The 15610-nt window shown below is 57.6% G+C and overlaps 1 protein-coding gene across 2 annotated transcripts in view; it reads right to left on the minus strand.

Moving 5' to 3' along the window:
* Nucleotides 1–15384, minus strand: part of C3H7orf50 (chromosome 3 C7orf50 homolog) — a 67102-nt gene extending 51718 nt beyond the window's left edge. Inside the window, exons 1-2 of one of the 2 annotated variants that reach the window (XM_068968926.1) lie at nucleotides 15314–15384; nucleotides 2669–2812 (exon numbers count right to left, since the gene is read on the minus strand). In XM_068968926.1, the coding sequence (XP_068825027.1) occupies nucleotides 2669–2797 (129 nt within the window). In that variant the 5' untranslated portion in view covers nucleotides 2798–2812; nucleotides 15314–15384. Of the gene's footprint in view, nucleotides 1–2668; nucleotides 2813–13524; nucleotides 13570–15313 lie in introns of those variants that run through there. The other variant, XM_068968925.1, reaches the window with a different exon arrangement.
* Between the last annotated feature and the right edge of the window lie 226 nt (nucleotides 15385–15610).

The raw sequence follows: 15610 nt of genomic DNA on the forward strand, positions 1-15610 counted from the left end.
GGCACCCGTGGCCATGGGTCCCGCTCCCCTATGCCCTGGGGCTGGGGGCACCCGCGGCCATAGGTCCCGCTCCCCTATGCCCTGGGGCTGGGGGCACCCGTGGCCATGGGCCCCGCTCCCCTATGCCCTGGGGCTGGGGGCACCCCGTGGCCATGGGCCCCGCTCCCCCATGCCCTGGGGCTGGGGGCACCCGTGGCCATAGGCCCCGCTCCCCCATGCCCTGGGGCTGGGGGCACCCATGGCCATGAGCCCCGCTCCCCTATGCCATGGGTCAATATGGTGACCTGTGCCAGCCAGGACTGAGAAGCAGACGGGCCCAGCTGCAGAGACATCACGACTGTGGACCGACACAGCAGGGCAGTGGGGACAGAGAAGGGGACGCGCCAGGGACAGCCGGAGCTCAGGGGCCGTGCTGTGGGAAGTGACTGCAGGCACCCGTGGGTCCCCGGACGGCACTTCCGGCAGCACAGCGGCTCCTCGGGCTCCCGGCGGGGGCAGGCGGGGCAGTACTTTTCCACAGGCTCCCGCCACCCACGCCGCACAGATGGAGGGGGTCCCTCCTTTAAAAAGGCGGGGCCCGGCAGCTCCCCGGCTTCCCACGAGAACCAGAGGCCCAGCGGGCAAAGAAGCATGTTGATGAGCAGAACCAGGATGTGGTCTCCAGGAAGCAGCATCCGTCTCCTCGGAGGACGACCCTGGAGACCAGCCCTGAGCCAGGGGGGCCGCCCAAGACACCCCCTCCCCAGTGCCCCAGGGGCCAAGGAGGGAACTGCAGAGCATGGCCCACCGGGACCCTGCGCTCGGCTGCTGGAAGCTTCTCCCCGCTTTTGTTTTCCAAATTTCTTTCAATCAACAAGCACTTAACAAAAAAACGATCACTTCTTAAAAAATCACCTGAATTTAAGAATCATTATTGGTCTTAGGTAGAAATTGTAAACTGTGCCATACTTAGTGGTAAAGAACCTGCCTGCCAACACAGGAAATGTAAGAAATGCGGGTTTGATCCCTGGGTGGGGAAAATCCCCTGGAGGAGGGCATGGCAACCCACTCCAGCGTTCTTGCCTGGAGAATCCCATGGACAGAGGAACCTGGCAGGCTGCAGTCCACGGGGCCGCAGAGCTGGACACGACCGAGCGACATACCGTGCACGCATATTTACCACAAACTCGGGCTGCTCCGCGGGTGCTGCTAGTGACAAGCAGCCGGCAAGCAGAGACCACCAAGGGCTGGAAATCTCAACACAATCACGTGTCATGAGGGCGACAGTGTGGCACTCATTTCAGAGACTAGAAGCATCAGCACTGTGTCCTGGAAGAGGCCGGAGAAACCCACGCGTCCTGAGGTTCCGCAGGGATTCGGGGCCGGACCCCGAATGGGAGCTGGAACAGCTGTAAAAGCCCAGGCTCCATCGGGGGTCTGGACACCAAGAAGCGCTGGCAAAGCTGGGCTCCAGCGGCAGAGAAGGCGCGGACGGCGAGGCTGGGCCCTGGGGACGCGGGCCTGGCCGCGAGCCTAGGTGGGAGCAGACGCAGGGCCAGGCACGCGGCCCCCCAGCTGAGCGCAGCCTGCGGGCACGGGGGCGCCCTGGCCAGGTGGGCACCAGGGAAAAGGCGGGGAAAGGGGCACCCGGGACGGTGGGGTCCCGAGTGCCGGCCTGGCTTTCACCTTGACTCAGGGCAGGGACAGCTGAGACAACCCCGACCCAGAGGCCCCTCCCTCAGCACCTGCACCTGCCCACCCACCGTGGAGGGAGGTGCGGGCGTGCCTCCCCAGGACACAGAGCTGCCCAGAGGACGGCGCCCTGGGGTCCCGACAGTCCTGCACAAGGCCCGGCCCCTCACACGGCGTCGCCGCCCTCACTGCACACGCAGGGCGGCTGCGTGCCCCAACTCCCAGACTTGCGCACGGCCCGGGCTTGAAACAAAGGCAGAGCTGGAGACACGGCTCCCCAGAGCGAGCAAGCCCAGCACCCCCCAACCCGCCAGGCCGGGCTTCCACCGCCTCCTCCCAGAAAGACCGGACTAGGACCTGCCAAGTGGCTGATCAAGGGCCCCAAATCACCCGACACGTTGCGGGGCAGTGCCGACGACGCTGCCCTCCTTGTGGTCCCTGGGCGCTCTCGCGGGTGACCCAAGGGCCGGAGGCTGCTTGGGCCTGCCCCAGTGGGCACCCTCACCCGCCACGCGGGCGAGAGAGGCCTATCAACTGTCACTTCCTGTCGAATGACTCCTCAGGACCTGTGACAACTGATGCCATCTGATCAACACCGCACTGGATCAGAGTCAGCTCAGCACAGAGAAAAGTCACACTCAGAGCCTGGGGGTAGCAGCAGCAGCTTTAGACAAGACACGTTTCTGAGCGGATTCAGAACACGTTTAGATGTAGCCTCCAAACAAACACAGACCCCCGGGCCAGGGCCCCGTCCCCGTGCGAGGGCCTCAAGGCCCAGCTGCATGCAGCCCCAGCACCCCGAGGTCTGGAGGCGGAAAACGGCACAGCTCCGTGGCTCTGCCCTGCAGGCTCCTGCAGCTCTGACGGTCCCACGGCTGCATCTGCACCGAGCATGTCTGCCGGGGACTGTCCACCCCGACACCAGCCACATGACCACCGAGTGCCCTCCCAGGTCCGGAGACAGGCGAGGCCAGCGTGCCGTGCCCGCTGCACCCACCTCGGCAGGGGCCGTCCCGGGGCCCGGCGGGGCCGCGCACGCCGCTGGCGTCTCCACAGCCGACACCTTCTTCAGTTTTTTGCTCTTTTTCTCTGCCACTTCGCTCTCTTTTCTCTTCTGTTTTGCCATCTCGCAACCGACAAACTGTAAAGACACAGGAAATAAAAGTTCTCATCAACAGCGAGGGCAGGTGTCACAGAAGAAACACGGAGCTAGTTCAGAACGTATGGGCAACATGCCGTCATTTTTACAAAGTCAAACCCCATCTCTCCATCACCTGTGGACAACTTACAGTGTGGTGGATTTCTAGGCTTTTTTGAGTGTTTTATTTAACACAGCTACCCTCTCTACATGAACACAGGCTTTTAAGAGTAAAAAAAGGGACTTGCCCGGTGGTTGAGACGCCATGCTTCCACTGTGGGGGCACAGGTTCGATCCCTGGTCGGGGAACTAAGAGCCCTCAAGCCATGCTGTGCCGCCCCCGCCCCCCAAAAGAGGAAAAGAAATATCCTTTTTAGTGGCAGGATCCAAATTTTCCAAAAACTGTGAACGCTGGTCTATTCGCTAATTACTGACGTTGGCGTTACTCTCACTTTCCACTGCCAAGGATTAACTCCCATTCCCCCCCCGGGGGAAGCTGCCGCCCTACAGGCTGGCGGTGACCGTCAAGCAGTCCCGCAGGCCTCAGTCACCCGCGGCTGGAGATGGCCGGACGACTCCGTGGTGGTGGAAGCAGCCCCAGCGGGCCTCTGTGAAGGACCGACACGGGTCTGAGAAGGTCTGGCTCCGTCTCCTCGAGCGCAGGGCTACCTCAAGCTCCTCGTATGGACAGAAGAGCGCCCGTGAGCTCCAGAAGCAGCCTCTCTGCGGGACCAGATGCTGAGGGAGCCGAGGAAGACCAGGCGGTGCCGGAGCCTGGAGGAGCGGGGCAGGCGCCGGGAGCACCTCCCACCTGAGGGGCGCGGCCGCGGGGACCTCCAAGGGGCGAGGTCTGGAAGGCCTTCCGCACAGCCCAGCCCACCCAGGGGGAGACTCAGAAAATGACCTGCTCCTCCCAGCCCCACCCCAGCTGCTGCCCCCTGCGGGTGGTGCCCAACAGGGGCTGGAAACAGGATGGTCTCTGAGCCGCAGCAGCTACACCGAGAGCATCCTGCAGTGCAGGGTACAAGGCGCTGGGGCGGAGGCCTCGGGCAGCTGGTGCAAAAACTCACACACACAGACAGACACACACACACACACACAGACATATACACACACACAGACACACACAGAGACACACAGAGCTGGTGCAAACCACACACACACGGACACACACACACACACACAGACATATACACACACACAGACACAACACATACACACATACATACAGACACACAACACACAGACATATACACACACAGAGACACAACACACACACAGACACACACAGACACAACACACACACAGAGACACACACACAGCCACACACAGCCACAGACACACACACAGACATATACACACACACACAGACACACAACACACAGACACACAACACACACATACATACAGACACACAACACACAGACATATACACACACACAGAGACACAACACACACACAGACACACACAGACACAACACACACACAGAGACACACACACACAGCCACACACAGCCACAGACACACACACAGACATATACACACACACAGAGACACACACACAGAGACACAGACACACAACACACAGACACACAACACATACACATACATACAGACACACAACACACAGACATATACACACACACAGACACACACAGAGACACAACACACACACAGCCACACATAGCCACAGACACACACACAGACATATACACACACACAGACACAGAGACACAGACACACAACACACAGACACACAACACACACACATACATACAGACACACAACACACAGACATATACACACACACAGACACACACAGAGACACAACACACACACAGACACACACAGACACAACACACACACAGAGACACACACACACAGCCACACACAGCCACAGACACACACACAGACATATACACACACACACAGACACACACAGAAACACAGACACACAACACACAGACACACAACACACACACATACATACAGACACACAACACACAGACATATACACACACACAGACACACACAGAGACACAACACACACACAGACACAACACACACACAGAGACACACACACACAGCCACACACAGCCACAGACACACACACAGACATATACACACACACACAGACACACACAGAGACACAGACACACAACACACAGACACACAACACACACACATACATACAGACACACAACACACAGACATATACACACACACAGAGACACACAGAGACACAACACACACACAGAGACACACACACAGAGACACACACACAGAGACACACACAGAGACACACACACAGAGCTGGTGCAAACCACAGACACAGACACACACACACCCCCCTCCTCACACATCGATCAAGCAGGGGATGAGTCGTTCAGCAGAAACCAGGAGAGGGAGCCCCTCCCGATCACTGGAGCCCATGGGCAGTGGTACAGACGCAGGCGGGACAGAACGCCAGGGTGGTCTACAGTGCCGTGTTTAAGAAAACAGCCGAGAAAGCTACACACCGACTCACAGGCAAGTGTGTGGCGGACACAACCAAACCTTCACCGTTATCCCTAGGGTTGGACTGAAGGGGCTTTCCCGGACCCCTGCAGCTTAGTTTTATTTTGCTTTTTATCAAGGTTTCACACTTGAAAAACTTCATTAAAAAAAAATACTAGTCCTTTAAGACTCTATCTACAAGCCCTACTAAAGCCAACTTTCATTCTAACAAATTACAAGAACGTATTTTGTATTATTCGTTCTAAACTCACCCCCCGGTTTCATTTATACATGTATCTTTGCATGTGTACATATGTTATTAGACAGACATAAGCACGTAACACATACGTTTTATACACACAACACACAGACCACGCCTCCAGAAGAGGCACTTTCATCTCGGACATCTAACTGCACGGGAACAGACAGAAACCCATCGCCTTCTTCCTCGGACACCGGAATACACTGGACTCCCGCACAGAGGCTCAAACGTGTAACTCACTCATTCCACAAGTGTTTATCGAGGGCTGCTTCTGTGCCAGGCACTGCCGGAGGCTGAATACAGAGCAAAGAGCAAGGGAAGTAAGAGCCTTGACTGAGAAGCTTCCCTTCGAGTGTGACGTCCAGGCCCATTGGAGTGAATGAGTCAATGCTTTCACAGAGACAAACGCTGCCGAGAAAGCACAGCAGACGGGGTGGGCAGGTGCCAGGAGAGGCGGCAGACGCGGACAGCGGCAGGGGCCTCCCTGAGGGGCCACACAGACAGACGGGGTGTGAGCAACGTGCCCAGGCCCCGGGCCAGGTGCCGTCTGGGGGGCCACCTGCCTGTCCCACCCCGCCCAAGGCATCAGCCTCACTGAGGACTCGGCGCGGTGCAGATGGACAGATGCCACCAGGACGTCAGCAGGGAGGACGTGCCCAGGTCACCAGCAGCCCCCCAGGCAGGCGCCACCCCCCGCCGCTGGCCGGTTGCTGTCTCTCCGCAAAGGTGCCGATCAGGTGCAGGGGCTGCTCCAGACTGGACCACGTGGCCCAGAGGACCCGCTCCCAAGTGCTCACGTTCTCATGGAGAGACAAACAGGTCAGGAAACGAGCATGATGCTATGCAAACGAGAACAGGATGAAGGCAAGGGCTGTGGAGAGCGGCGGTTATGCAAAGGGCGCCTGACGCAGAGGGCCCAGAAACCACTCTCTCTGAAGAACAGCCAGAGCACCTCAAGATTCCCTGTCTGGAGAGGAAAGAGAGAGGGGAGCCGCGGTAGCAAGCTGCACCCACAACCCAGCCAGACACCCACAGGCGGGACAACACGGAGCCCGGGCAGCGGGCCCTCTGCCCCCCTGGGCCCACGATGCCCCCAGCACACCAAGAGAGCCTCACCACCGTGCAATGGGAAAACTGTAGGCGCAGAGCTCAGCCTTATCTCAGGAACGCACCCCAAGCCAGAGGCTACACGTTTCAATCAGTGTAATAAGAAACCTTGAAAGAATGAGACTGTTGACCCAGGGTTTTGAAAAGACAAAGGGCTCTGCCAGCCGATTACCTTGTTGGAGAAGCAAGAGAAGCTTAGCGAATATTCACACACCGGTTACCATGTGAGTTAAGTCCGATCTGTATGCATTCTGAGTTATCATCAAAAGCTTGATCACTACGTCTATTTGCTAAGAATGGGGAGAAAAGTCTTTTCCATACTGTACAAAGGCTTCTTTTAATAGTCCCAAGAGATGGTGATGCCGACCTTTGGGACAAGGAATATTTGCCGTAGGAAGTGACATTTCCTTACATTTATGGTCAACAAGGGGCCACAATGACTCAGTGGGAAGAGCAGTCTCTTCGACAAGTGGCACTGGGGCTTTTGGACAGGCACATGTAGGAGGAAACGGGACCCCTGCCTCATGCCATATAGAAATCATTACTCACAACGGATCAAACCTGAACGTAGAGCTGAAACTACGGCACTCTCAGAGCACACAGAAGGAAGCCCTCGCGGGTGGCGCTAGTGGGAAAGAAGCACCTGCCGGTGCAGGAAGCTGAGAGACACCGCTCAACTACTGGGCAGGAAGGTCCCCTGGAGGGGCGCAAGATGACCCGCTCCAGTGTTCCTGCCTGGAGGGCTACGGTCCATGCGGCCACAGAACCAGACACGCCTGAAGTGACTCAGCACGCACACACACAACTTCCTAACCTTGGACTGCTGCTGCTGCTGCTGAGTCGCTTCAGTCGTGTCCGGCTCTGTGCGACCCCATAGACGGCAGCCCACCAGGCGCTCCCGTCCCTGGGATTCTCCAGGCAAGAGCACTGGAGTGGGTTGCCACTTCCTTCTCCAAACCCTGGATTAGGCAACAGTTTCTTCATCATGACACCAAAAACACAGCAGAAGAAAAAAGATAAACTGAATGTGTCAGAATTGAAATTCTGTGCTATAAATGATGTCAGCCAGAAAGTAAAAAGTCAACCAACAGAACCGGAGGTGTCTGCAATTCATATCTGACAAGGGGCTCACACCCAGAACGAATGAAGAGCTCACAACTCCATAAAAGAGGCCAACAGACCACTTTAAACATGAACAAAGGGTCTGAACGGACACTTCCCCAAAGAGGAGATACAGCTGGACAGGAAGCCATGAGGAGCTCAGCACCGGTCCTCATCAGGGAAGCCCGGATCAGACGACGGCCCTCACGAGCCCGAGGACGGCCGGCATCAGACGGACCTGGGAAGCGTCAGTGACGCTGAGAGGCCGGCCCATGGTCACTGCTGGTGGACAGAACGCAGCGTGGACACTGTGGGACAGTCTGCCAGTTCCTCAACAAGTCACACAGTCACGTGGCCCGGGACGACACAGACAGACGTACTCAGGGAAATGAGCGGATCCACATCAACTCTGAACACAGCTGGCCGCAGCAGCAACAGCCACAGTATCCGTAACAGAGGAGCGACCGAGATGGCCCATCAGCTGGCAGATGAGCTGGGATTCAGGAGAACGGGAGCACTGAACCCTGCTCCATGGACAAAGCGTGGAAGGCTTGCGGGCGGGAAGCCTGTCGCGAAAAACCAGACGGCGTAACGCCGTGTACGTGATATGTCCAGAAGAAGCAAATGACAGAGAGAGACCGACGGGGGGCTTGGGGCTGGGCAAGGGGCGCAGTGCGGTGAATACTGGTACCAGGCTTCCTCCGGAGAAGAAACATGTCCTAAAATTAGCCTGTGGTAACTGTCACACACCCTGTGAACATACTTTAAAAAACCTGCTAATCCCAAGTTATTCGCTCTAAGTGAAAACACAGAAAGCCTCGGTGCTGTCTGTAGGGGCATAAATGAAGGGGAAAGCCCATCTCCCACCCCCACCACGCCAGCAAACACTTCTGCAGCGTCAAGGGTGCTCTTCGCATCCCGCGGCCAGGCGGGCCCCCCCGCCCTGGCCCTGTCCCCCGACCATCATGGGTGGCCTGGCGGCGCTACGTCACCATGCCAAGACCCCTCATTGTGTGTTCTCTCCTTACAGGCCTTTCTGCAAAACTCCCAATGACTCAGATTAACTTCCACGAGCAACACCAACTTAAGATTTCCTATACTTGGTGGTGGGGAGGGTCTGGAGGGGTGGGTGTTAAAGCTAATTGTCCTTGTGGTCACCACTAAAACCAGTGCTGACCCAGAGCTTCCCGTGTGCTGGGCCCTGTTCCAGGTGCTTCATGCGTGTTGAGCCCTGTACGTCCTGTGACCACAGGACAGGCATGGGGGGACACTGAGGCACACCTCTTGGGGAGATCAACAGACTGGGCCTATAATCCGTAAATCTAAAGAAAAAGAAAGTCGCCCAGTCTGCCCGCTCTGCAGGAAACCCAGGAGAAGCGGCGGGGAGCCGACGCCGCTTGCCTCTGAGCAGCAGCCACCTCTGGTTCACGTGCAGGCCCAGGACCACCGAGTTTCTGGGCCATACGCGCACATCACTGACTTAATCTGACAGATTAAATGTCTTTTACAAAGACTTCTTAAATTGCATTACTCAGTATTAGCTGGAGGATGATGAGAAGGACAGGAGCCACGCCCGGCGGATGGGGAGTAAATTGGTACAGCCATCCTCAAGGTGGTCTGGTAATCTTTGGTAACATTTAATCAAACGCTTTGGCCCAGTAATTCCACATAAAGGAACTTACCCTAATGAAATAATCATGGGCAGAGATTTATACAAGGATGATAATGACCCGATATAAAGGACGACACCGCCTCTAACCCTAAAAAGCGGACAACACGCTAAGTGTCCAGCGGCAGAGACCGTGTCGCGCACGACGCTGGCAGCCAAGGGCTGCGCCCGCACACCCACGGGCGCCTGCGGGCCGCTGCTCCCCCCTCAAGTGGGCGCCCACAGCACAGCACAGAGCGGAAGGACGGGCCGCAGGCCGGAGCACGCGGGCCACGACCTCGTCCGTAAGAACCTCTGTACACAGACACGCACGAGAGGAAAACAGAGGGTGATACACTCAGTAGCATTTTAGGGGAGAGAATTAAGAGAATTCTTTTTCCTTTTTATTTCCCAGCAATTTCTACAATAAAAGAAAAGAGATCTGGGGGAATACCCCGGTGACCCATTGGTTAGCACTCTGCACTTTCGCTGCTGAGGGTCCGGGTTCAATCTCTGGTCAGAAAACTAAGATCCCGTGAGACACTTGGAGTATCCAAAAAAAGAAAAAGAAGACATTTTAAGATATCAGCGCAAAAGTGTTCAGTGAAACGAGCAAATAGCCCCCCAACAGAAGGCCGAGAACCCAGGGGAGACCAACAGGAGGAGACAGCTAAGCGCGGGCGGGCCCTGGCCACCCGCGAGACAGGCAGTGGCAACAGGCCGAGGCTGCCCAGCTGCGCCGAAGAGAAGACCCAGGGACCTGGAAAGGTAAGTCCGCCTCAAGGAGAAAAACCCTTTTCAAAATCTGAAAGCATCACTCGTAGCCCCCGATGTCCCCTCTCACCTGGCACATCTAAGTCACCTCTAAGTCACCTCTGATGGGAGGCGGCAGACCCAGGGAGGCCCCCCAGGACAGATCCACAGGAACGAGTGCCCGGAGCCCCAGCTCCTGCCCAGGACACGGCCGTGCTCCCACCCACCTGACCCGGACCATGCCGAGCCCCGCTCAGAAGAACGGCCTCCAGCTTCTGCTCCCTGAACCCACGGCCCCGCTCCTGTGACCTAAAGCCTGCAACCGAGCATCCCCCTGTGAGCCCACCTCGCCTCTTGCCAGCCAGGACCTCTGGGTGTCCTGGGGCTCAGGGACCCTCTAGCCTTGCAGGACCTGCGGCCGCTGCCTCGACACGCCCCTACACGTGCTAAGGCTCCGCGCCTCTCTCATGCCCGCTGCGACCTCATTACAACCATGCCTCTCCAGACATGCTCGGCTCCCTGCCCAGCAGAACCCTCACTTTAGCTCCTGCTGCTGCCTGGCCAGAGATGCCCCAGGACCAAGCTGACCAGCCTCCCATTACATTCACAAGACCCGCCCCCAGGGATGCCCAGCAAAGCCCGCTTCCTGACTGTGGCCAGGCACCCAGGTGACCAGTCCATCCTCTCCCCTCACAGGCTCTCAGACCTCCAACACACCCTCCCTCCCCTGCCGATTCCCGATGGCTCACTGAGCTTACAGAAGTTCCGCACGGACCCGCCCCTCTCCCCCTACAGTGGAGAACCCGAGCCTCTACAGGCTCTGACTCCAGGGGCCTCCGTGGCAGTAAGCAATTCCCTCCCCTGTGGGCCAACCTCTTCTACAGAGTCAACAACGGGGTCTCACATCTGAAAACTCTGATTCCACACACTCTCCGCCTTGTTTCTACTGTTTTCTACAAGAAAATCCTTGGGAGCTGCCCACTTTCTCCTCCTAGCCACTCCCTCATCAGGCGGCCACCTGACTTGGCCAGAAGGCTCTGAGACCACTAATGACACCCGTCTGCTAACAGGCTCTCCCGACCAAACTCTGGCCAGCCTCCTCTGGGCCCTCCCTTCATCGGGCCTCAACCTGGGCCTGCAAAGACTCGGAAACAGTCTCTAGCAGCTCAGGGCCGCGTCTTACAGTGACTCTGGGCTATCTCGTGCTTAGTCGCTCAGTCGTGTCTGACTCTTTGCAACCCCACAGACTGGAGCTTGCCAGTCTCCTCTGCCCACGGAATTCTCCAGGCAAGAATACTGGAGTGGGTTGCCTTTCCCTTCTCCAGGGGCTCTTCCCCACCCAGGGACCGAAGCCCGGTCTCCCGCGTTGCAGGCGGACTCTTGCCAGCTGAGCCCCCAGTGACTACTTACAGCGACTCTGGCCCCCCTAGAAAGCTCCTGCCTGAGAAAACCGAAGGCTATCAAGAGGGTCCTGCCAACATCCGAAGCCAGGACCTGTGTGCTGGGGGAGGGCAGGCGTCTCCTCCCTCAGAGGGAGGCCCGAGTCTGCTCACTACAATTCTCCAGCTCCATGCCTCTCTTCAGGGTGCCACCCCTGCACCTCCCACCCTCCCTTTAAAACACCCTCTCTCTGCACAAATCCAAGGCGAGTTCAGTTCGCAAGACTTCCGCCTGTTGCAGTAGCTACCGTCGATTAAAACGGGGCCTCACCTATTAGGCCAAGTCCAGCACAGCTTTGTTCGTCCCTGACTGCACGCACCTGACCTCACAGCGGCATCTGCCACACACCTGCCCCTCTTCCCAACAGCCCTTTCTTCCCCGTTTCCCACGCCCCCAACACACACACACTCTCTGGCCTTCCTCCCTTCCTGGACCTCTTCACCTCCCTGCCCTCGGATGCTCAAGGGGCCCCGGCTCAGGCCTCCCTTCTCCATTGACTCTCACTCCCTCCATCTCACCTAGCCTTGCGGCTTTAAATACCAGCCAGGGGCTGCTGACGCCCACGCTGCTCACTGAGCCGCACTATCACGCTGCCAACCCTTGTGTATCACCGACACACACACTGTCTCACAGGAGACGTGTCAAATCTACACTGCCCATCGTCCTCCACAAACCTGATCTCCCTGGCAAGGTCTGTCCCCTCAAAGGCCATCTGGTAAAATGAAGATTTCAGCTCAAGCCAAAAACCCTGGTGTCACCCACAACTCTTTCGCAAACACCCGGCCGCCCCACGGTGAACCCCCCTGACCCCACTCCCGAAGCACGCCCAGAAGTGGGCCTGCACCGCCCCTGCTCCCGGGTCATTCAAAAGTCTCCGGCCGTTCTCCGCCCCCGGCCCTCCGGGCCGTCTCCGACGCCGCCTCCGGCAGGGCGCGTCAGGTGCCCAGGCCGGCTTCGGCCCACCTCCGCCGGGACTCTCCGCGGGCTTCCCTCCCCGCCCCGGCCCTGCGCCCCGCCCCACGTCTCCCCGCCGCGTCGCGCAGTTTTCTGTCCTCACCAGCACCGGCGTCCCACCCGCCTCAGGCGACCTCGCTGGCTCCGGGCTGTTTCTGACTAGAGCGGCGCGGACACGCGGGACTCACCCAGGGGGCTGCGGGGACCCCCCGGCGCGGCCGACGCCCTGGCCCCCGCGCCCTCGGCAGGCCGCCGAAAGGAAGACGGCCAGGTCCCCCGCGCATTCCCAGCGGCCGCGCCGGCCCCGCGCCCACGCGGGGGCCAGCCGCCCAGCCCCGCAGCGCGCCACACTCTCCTACCTGCGCGTGGCCGTCGACGCCGCTTCCGGCAGACGCGACGCCCAGGTAACTCGGTCCCGCCCCCCAGGGCGGCGCCGCCTATTGGTCGAGGCACGCCTCCGTCTCCCCTCTGGCCAATGGAGAGGGGCGGCCGCGTGGGGTGGGGCGGGGCCGATGGCGTCACTGTTGGGCGCCGGGAGCCGCCGGTTGCCCGGCAACCCTCCGCGTTCCGGCTCCGCGGGTGGCGTCCCGCCGGTTCCCCGCCGCAAAGCGGACAGCTACAGGCAAAGCGGTCGGTCCACGAGAATTAGTCTCAAGCAGGATGTAGATTTTAACTGCTGTCACTTAAAAAGTGGGCGCAGGATTGCGAGGTTGTCCCCCACCCTCGCCCCGGGGCCTGGTCTCCTGGGGTCTGCCATGCCCGGGCTTTGGGAGGGGGCTGCAGTCACTGCCTGAACTTGGACGTCACCGTGACCCACCCCAGCCGTGTGTGAACTGGGGGTTTTGAAGCTTGATGGGAGCTTTGCTCGAGGGTGCTTGTTTGGGACGTGGTGTGTCACCGCGCCCGATGTGTCCATAGAGCAGAACGTGGGGGCAGGGGAACACCCCGTCCCACCTCCACTTCCCCGCTCACAGCGTTGCGCCTGCTCGCGAAGTTGCCGGTGCAGCGGTGTGTCTGCAGACACCTGTAAACCCAAGTTAGGTCCCTGGAGAGAGGATAAAAGTGGATGCGGGCCCGACCGCCCGGGCGTCTGAAGTCCGAGGAGGCGCCACGCTGATGAAACCAACCACGTGTTAAATCATTTTTCGGCTCTTAGAAATATTGAACAGTCTCGCCCCCCGCTGGTTGGGCGGACTTATAAGCTGGGGACAGTGAGGTGGGGACAGCTGGACGGGGTTGTGCCATCAAGGGAGTTTCCTGGGGTGGAAGATAGGGCAGCAAGCCAGGACTTTCTAGTTTTGCTCTCTACGGACAACTAACTTGCTTCTAATTGTATAAGACACCTTGCTTGCCTCTCCTGCATATAAGGAGACTGGGCCACCGGTATAAGCATGTTCAAATTGACCCATTCTAGGAAGAACCATTCCGTTTTCAAGCTGCTCAAGCTGGCTTCACGATCACTGAAAAATGAAGTTCTCATCCACATACAAGCTTAAATATTATAGGGTATAAAATACAAATACGGTTATCGTGTATTGTAACGCAACAGGACGCTCTGGAGCCTTCCTGGAAGGGAAGAGACTCCACCCACTTACCCACCCTATGTGCCCCCACCTGCTGCTTGTCTGCAGAAAAGCCTTAGCCTCCTGGGCCTGTCAGCGAGCAGGGCCCTGCAGGACCTCCCCAGTACAGGCCCCCCCCATTCCACGTCCACTGCCTCTGTTTCGTCTGAAGAAAAACTTAAAAAACGAGTAACTTTAATCTGAGAAGTCAGAAAATGCAGAAAGGAAAGCATTCAAGCAAGATGAAATAACAGACGTCAAACAAAGGCAAGGACCTTTAGCTCCCCTCATGAGCTATAGGTAATACTCTGAGCCATGTCCTTTTAGCTATTTTGTAGCTGCTGAAAGCCCCGGAAGTTGAGGGAATTGAGCTGTGTGCTGATCACAAGCACACAGACCCAGACTGGTTGGGGTACTGACGATGCTGAGTCCTGAGCATGTCACCACCAACCAATTAGAAGAATGTCCACGAGCTGATCACACACCCCACAGCTCTCTCCCTCACTGTTTGTAAAGAAAGCCTTCAGGGAATTCAGGTCTTTTAAGCACCAGCTGCTGGGACTCCTTGCTTTTCCCTTCACCACAACCCAGTGTCAGTAGGTCGGCTTTACCGCCACCCTAAGCGGTAGAGCTTGGTTTGGAAACAGGGAGCGGTGATTCCCAGAAAGCCTCCCATTGAAAATAGCTGAAAAAATGACTAAAAAACACACACATATATAAAACAAGACAGATATAATATACATATAGATGACATGGGCCGATAAATAAGGGGAAGAGGGGAAACCTAGAGAAGTAAGCCTTTCAGTTAGGACCGTTTTTCACTCAATTCCGGAAGAAACTGAAAGGCTGAGAATGTGAACAAAGATTTTGTCAGCTTTGCAGGCTAGGGCTGCCAAGAGGAAGGGTTCTTGAAAGCGTCACATCTTTGCACTGAAACCCTGAAAGGTGACACTGTAGGCATGAATATAAAGAGTGGCCAGCTCCTGCAGGCAATGCGTAAACTTCACCTGGAATTCATCTCAATCTCTGAAACTGCATTTGAGCGATTCAGGATTTACTGTTGGTGCTGCTTGTGGACTGAAAGAGGAAAAGATCAAGTTTAGAAGACCATCAGGTCCCACACCCCAAACGGAAACTGCCCATATAGCAGGACCGCTAGTCAACAGAAAACAGCTACATACCGGAGACAAACAGTGGGACAGAGAACCAAGGGAATCAGCACCGCCAGTGGGCACCGGGCTGCGCCACACCGCCCAACAGAGCCTCGTGGGCCTGAAGATGGACTGCTTCAGCTGCTGCCCGACCAGGCCCACTTTGCTGGAAGCACAGCCATCCAAAATGCCGAAGTCCGCAGGAAATCAGCCAAGCCGGGAGACGGAACAACAAACCTTGGCTCCACCTCCGCGAAGGCAAGGGGCCCAGGGCACTTATGGGACGGAGAAGCAGGGCGGCCTGAGGTCGGATGGGTGGGGAGTGCA

Source organism: Capricornis sumatraensis, chromosome 3 (genome assembly GCF_032405125.1).
Source record: "Capricornis sumatraensis isolate serow.1 chromosome 3, serow.2, whole genome shotgun sequence".
NCBI lineage: Eukaryota > Metazoa > Chordata > Mammalia > Artiodactyla > Bovidae > Capricornis > Capricornis sumatraensis.